The sequence below is a fragment of the Marmota marmota genome, unplaced genomic scaffold, assembly GCF_001458135.2.
Source record: "Marmota marmota marmota unplaced genomic scaffold, marMar, whole genome shotgun sequence".
Taxonomy (NCBI): Eukaryota; Metazoa; Chordata; class Mammalia; order Rodentia; family Sciuridae; genus Marmota; species Marmota marmota.
Genome location: NW_025999968.1, coordinates 4200238 through 4206237, shown reverse-complemented (window position 1 = coordinate 4206237; position 6000 = coordinate 4200238). Strand labels below are relative to the sequence as shown.

The 6000-nt window shown below is 42.6% G+C and overlaps 1 protein-coding gene across 3 annotated transcripts in view; it reads left to right on the top strand.

The window, feature by feature from the left end:
* Gap43 (growth associated protein 43) overlaps positions 1–6000 on the top strand; it is a 108961-nt gene that overhangs the window by 13613 nt on the left and 89348 nt on the right. The window contains exon 1 of one of the 3 annotated variants that reach the window (XM_015478379.2): positions 91–311. The exons of the other annotated variants lie outside the window; for them this stretch is intronic. Coding sequence (XP_015333865.1) covers positions 282–311 — 30 coding nt within the window. The 5' untranslated portion in view covers positions 91–281. Of the gene's footprint in view, positions 1–90; positions 312–6000 lie in introns of those variants that run through there. 3 annotated transcript variants of the gene reach the window in all.

Sequence of the window (6000 nt, the reverse complement as noted above, 5' to 3'; positions counted from 1 at the left end):
GAGAGAGAGAGAGAGAGAGAGAGAGAGAGAGAGAGAGAGAGAGAGAGAAATCGAGAGCGAGCATGTGCGATGAGCAATAGCTGTGGACCTTACAGTTGCTGCTAACTGCCCTGGTGTGTGTGAGGGAGAGAGAGAGAGAGAGAGGGAGGGAGGGAGAGAGAGCGCGCTAGCGCGAGAGAGCGAGTGAGCAAGCGAGCAGAAAAGAGGTGGAGAGGGGGGGAGTAAGAAAGAGAGAGGAGGAAAGGAGAGAAGGCAGGAAGAAGGCAAGGGACGATACAACCATGCTGTGCTGTATGAGAAGAACCAAACAGGTAGAGCTAAAGATTTTTACTTCTTGCTGTTGTGAAATTACCACAGTACAGTATTTCCCTGTAAAGGCAGAAAAAAAATATTTTAACTGCTTCTGCTCTGGCATGGTGCTCGCGTTTCCTTAGCATATGGTAACTGATGGTTGCATCCCAGCTTTTATTCTTTTCTGCCTTTCATGCTCTGGTTTTGGAATGCTGCTACTAATTAGGATAAGTGTGGAAAAATATGCCCGTTTGGCTAGAAATACGATTGCTTTTTTGACTATTAGTAAATGCTCAGCGTTTTAGGTCTCTGGTTTCGAGGGTGTGGATGTAGAAAGGGGTGTGGGGAAGACATGGGCTCTCCTACAAGATAGGAAGGCGATCCTTTATATTATTTGCAAAAAAGCAGGGTTGAGGGAATTATATTCAGGGTTGAGTATTGCCGGTTCGGTCGTTCAATTTTCTCACATGTGCTGCGGAAGATGCCTTATTTCCTGTGTGCATGAGCTTCAAAGGGGCTCAGGTATTCATGGAAAACGCATGTGCACATTTTATTTATTTATTTTTCAATGAATGAATGAAACTATGATTTGGGATTTTAAAAAAGAGAACCTCAAGACCACTGGGGCTGGGTGAGAAATTGGTTGTGTAGAAGGGGAAAATCCCCTTCCTAAGATCAGTAGCCGATTGTGCACCAGCTGGTCGGAGAAGAGGGTGGACCACGCCCCTAGGAGCTTTGAGCTCGGATGGGATGGGAAAGACAAGCTGAGCCGGGTATTACCTGTTGGAAACCAGGTCTTTTTCCTTTTCCCCTTCCCTTGCTTTTCTCCTTGGATTATCAGTGACCAGAGACATGCTAGCACCCTGGATAATAAGCATGGTGACTCATTTTCATCAGGAAGAGGGACACATCCAAGATTAGAAAGAATCCAAATCTCTTCCTTCCCTCCCCCACTGCCTAGATTTTTCTTCCATTTCCAATTGCTCACTTATTTCTTGAAAGACATTTTAGAAACTTGATTGGGGGTGAAGGTGGTGAGGAATGGCGAGTTCGGTATTCCGCAGTAACAGACAGTGCAGTGACATTCCCCCAAAGAAGCCTTCTAACATTTGTTGGAACACGTTTGAGTGATTTTGGCAAAGATTAAGGAGAAAAATGGGTGTGGGGTGTGGGTGTGTGCATGTGTGCGTGCGTGCCTGTGTGTGTGTGTGTGTGTGTGTGTGTGTAGTATACATGCCCATTGCCGGGGTGTGGGGTGGGGTGTGGGTGGGGGGCAGTCTTCCTTAAGGAAGCCCTTTGCAGATTCATTGCTTTAGGGCTGGGGTACAAGAGATGGGATTTGGGTATTATTCCTGAGCAGGTATTGGAAATTGGGCAATTTGTAATACACTCCTTGAATCCGAAGGGGGTGGAGGAGAGTGGAGAAAAAACAGCCTGCCAGCCTTGAATTTAGCCAGCGCCCTGGAAGGAAGGGTGGGGAGTGAGGATGAAGGAGAAGGTAGAGGAAGAGAGGAGCAGAATGTAAGAGCAGTGGGTGGAGAGGCAAGGCCAAAACGAATGAATGAATGAATGAATGAAGTAGAAGACATCCTTGGATGTTTGGAGAAAAGTCAGCTTGGGGGGTGGGGTGGCTATTTGCAGCATTTCTCTAAAGCACTCTTTGGTTCCAGAGACTGATGCTGCCATTGGATCATTTTAAAAACTAGGACATTTCCTGCCCTTGTCTTCCTTCATTTTAATATATAAATATAATAGACACAGGTGTCTGGGTTAAGCACACTGTCAAAAAAAGGTTCTAAGGTTACCCCACTGCTGAGCTGGGGAAATAAAATTTAGGAAGGCGGAGCCCTAAGGAAGCCAGTGCTGTTCATTAAAAAAGCTTTAATGCTGTGGAAGAAAAATATACTGGTTTACAACTTGTTCCCATCCTATTTATACATATGCAGGTATATGAATATCTTCTTTGATAAAGGAAAATAAGATTTTTAGAAAGGAAATTGGGGCTAATGGAATTCCCTTCCCAAAATGAGGGCAGCCACCTTCACTCAGGTTCTATCTTGTCAACAGCCCTAAGAATTCACTGATGTGCAAAGTGATGAAGATGAAATTGTGTGTTTAGGTAGTTGTAGAAATTTGCATGTAAATGTGTATAGTATCCGCATACTTCATATGTAACAGTCATGCATGTACTATGTGGTTTCCATGCCTTCCTATGTTTCAGCATCATTCATATGCAAAAGAGCAAGTGAAAGGTATAGAAATGGTCCTTTTAATGCATACATTATATAAATGTGTACTTATGTGTGAAACGGTCACATCTCCTATATAACACCGTTAGGTATCATTCACATTTGTTAGTGTTTGAGATACTATTAAATCAGACCGAAGGAAATGGTGTATTCAGGGTGTGGGCTCACACTACACTAACTGACATATAGTGTGAATACTTAAGTCTCACGCAGGCTTCCTGCTTGTGGGTGAAATGATCTTCTATCATCATTCATGGCAGAATCCAGTGGTGTCCATCCTTCTTCTGACATCTGTTCATCATCCTAGTCCTTAACAGGGAATGAAACAAGGGCACAGACCTGCAAAGGTCTAAACTCTGCCACACCCATGAAATCCAGCAGAAACGTGGGAGGGGGCTGGAGGGCTTGCACTTCCTTCCTCTTCCACTTGAGCAGTATAAAGAAGCAGTCTCAGATTTCTAGTTGTAATACATTGCCAATGGGTAAAGAGAAAGCAGAAGTGGTCTATATTAGCTATTAGTTAGCACTCTAGATTTTTATAGCAGAAGAAGAGAAAGGGAGTCAGATGGACATGAAAAGATAGTAAAGAAATGGGCAAAAGAGAAATAAAAGAATCCTGGAGATTTTTATTGGTTTATGATTTTCAAATATCTTGGGGCTTTCTTTAAATTTAGCTCAATTACCATACATATTGCAGATGATTGAAAACTTGTAAGGTGTGAAGTATGTCTATAAAGCAAGAAAACTGTGAAATTTTTCCTTTGTTTAAAAACAGTGACTTTAGTTTGTAACTGAAGTATAAAGAATACACTGCAAGCAAGGAACCCCTCTGTTCCCCAGTCCTTAACCCTGCTGATACCTGCTTTTTTCTCCATACAACAAATAATTCTTATTTTTGAGAGGGTGATGTGTAGTTGGAATTCAAACCTATCTGCAACCCTTGCAGGGTGGGGAAGGTGTAGAAGGACACAGTCTGGCTGCCTGGTGCAGACCTTCTTCCTAGTGATGAATTGGATTCCTCCTAAATCTCTCTGAGCCACACCCAGTGTCATCCAGGGACTTAGTGAATTAATTAAATGGAGGCATTCTACTTAATATAATTGAAGTTGCTCATTTTTAAAAATTTTGGTTTCCACCACACATTTCCAAATTTAAACAGAAGAAATTACTTAAAGAGCATTTTTTTTTCTACCCAATTATTTGATCTCACAGAGAACCCTAGAAAATTTGTGGTGATTCTAGAAATGTGTTCATTTCTGTAATTCTTCCTAACCCATGCCAGGGTGAATACACAATGAGCCCTGATCTCTCCTGCTGAAGGAAATCTGTGGAACTCTGTTCCCTGTGCCTCTCTCCCCATACAGAAGCAACTGGAATGAGAAAACAGGGGGTTAATTTTCTTTCTTGCTGAGCTGGCGGAAAACTACGGAAACCTTCTTTGATGTTTCCTGCTAAAGGGAAGCTCCTGTTCACCAGGAGGGCTCAGGGTCTCCTTCCCCTCCATCAAGGTGAAGTTGTCAGTGATATGCCTGAGGCTGAATTCATCCACAGACTGCAGTTTTACCTGGCCCATAAGGATAGGGTGGGGGTCTTTCAGAGAATAATAGAACATATATATTAACCCGATGTTCTCCTTGTTCAAATTGATAAAGCAAGACACATCGAAAGTCGCCCTCTATTAATAGTTCAAAGAATGCAGGTAGCCAGTTCATCTCAAGGGAAGGCACAGCATTTAACTCTTCACTTCCCTCCTCACTAGAATAGAGGCATTTGGACCCCCCAGCAGAGTCTGTTGTGAACCAAAGAAGTGGAACATGCACAAGAATTCTTCCTTTTGAATTTCTGTACCATTGTAATGAACTTTTCCTAATGTGCTTGGAGATGTTGGGAAGAGCACTTTGCTCTTGGGTGAGCCCTTAGTTGATGCCACACATTGATTCTGTGATCTTGAACAGACGAATCACGTGGTCCCCTTGGGTTTTTGTTTCCTCCTGACAAACGGGGACTAAAAAATAAACAACAAAACCCATCAAACCCACCCTGGTTATCTTAAAGGATTTTTATAAGGTTAAACATAATTTACGTGAAACCAAAGATCAACTGTAAGAAATTTTTCTCCAAGTTTTGTAATGGAAGGCTTGACAGAATCATCAGTTTTTCAGACTCACATGGTGCCTACTTAGTGTGACCTTTTCTGTTAGAGATTAGTTCCTCCTGATCCTGGGTGAAGCTCTGTGTACTCTTCTACTCCTCTTTTATCTGGGGCCTGACTCCCTCCTGCCCTCCTCCCAATTCCTTATCACAAGCTGTATTAACTCTTCTCCCCACAGCCCATGAATATGCTCATCTTTTATCTTTAAAGATCCTCTCCTGACTCTACATCCAGATCTGCACAGGGCTCCATCTCACCCTCCATGTAGAACAAAGTTCCTAAAAGTGCTCTACACCTTCTTCTTTTTTTTTTCATGGCTCCCTAATAACTCTTCCACCAGCTTTAATGAGGCTTCCCTGAATCCCACTGAGACATTCTGAAAGGGCACCACCCCAGGGTGACCTCTCAGGGGCATTCTTGTCCACTCCCCTTCCTGAAACTCTTCTCACTGCACTCTCTTGAAAGTTCTCCTCTTTCTCCTCTCAGAGAGGACCTACAAAGACTGCTTTCCTGGTTTCCCTCACTCTCTTCTCCCCAAAATATTAATAATAACCTCCTAGCCCATAATCTTGATCTACTACTTCTCTTATTTAACTAATATTAGAAAATCTCATCCATGTCCAGTTGTAACCCCCTGTGTGATTTCCAAATCCATAGATCAGACATCTGTCTTGAGCTCTTGATCCATATGAAGATACCTTGAAGTATTTCAAAGACACCCAAGTTCAGAATGTATGAAACCAAATGTGCTGTTCTCTGTTATGTACCCCTCCTGGTCTTCCTTACTCCACTTATTACTAAAACACTGTCCATCCAGCTTCAGCGCTCTAGGAACCTGGGGGGAATCACAAATATACTTCTTTCTTTCAACCCACACATCCAGTTATTAATTCTTGACTCCAGTTAAAATGATTTTCTAGTATTTTCTCTGCTTTTCAACCCTATCTGTTTATATAAACAATTTGATTCAGAATTTCTTCTTTCTCATCAAGGCAATAGCTGTTTCTCCATGTTTTTGTCTTCCCATTCTCCTCGCACATAACTCTGGAGTTATCTTTACCTAATGGTGATCTGGTTATACTACTTTGGACATCCTATGATTGTTCAATTTAAGTGCAAGCTAAAATACATGCTCTTCAGCATGGAGGCACAAGCTAGTCTTGTCCCACCTCCCAGGGCCCTCTTCGAAGTCCTTCTCCTACTCACCTGTGACACCACATCAATATTTCCGGCCTTTGCTCACACTTGACTGTCATCTGCCTACATGACACTTCCCTCTCAGCCTGGACAATTTCCATTTCTTCTGGA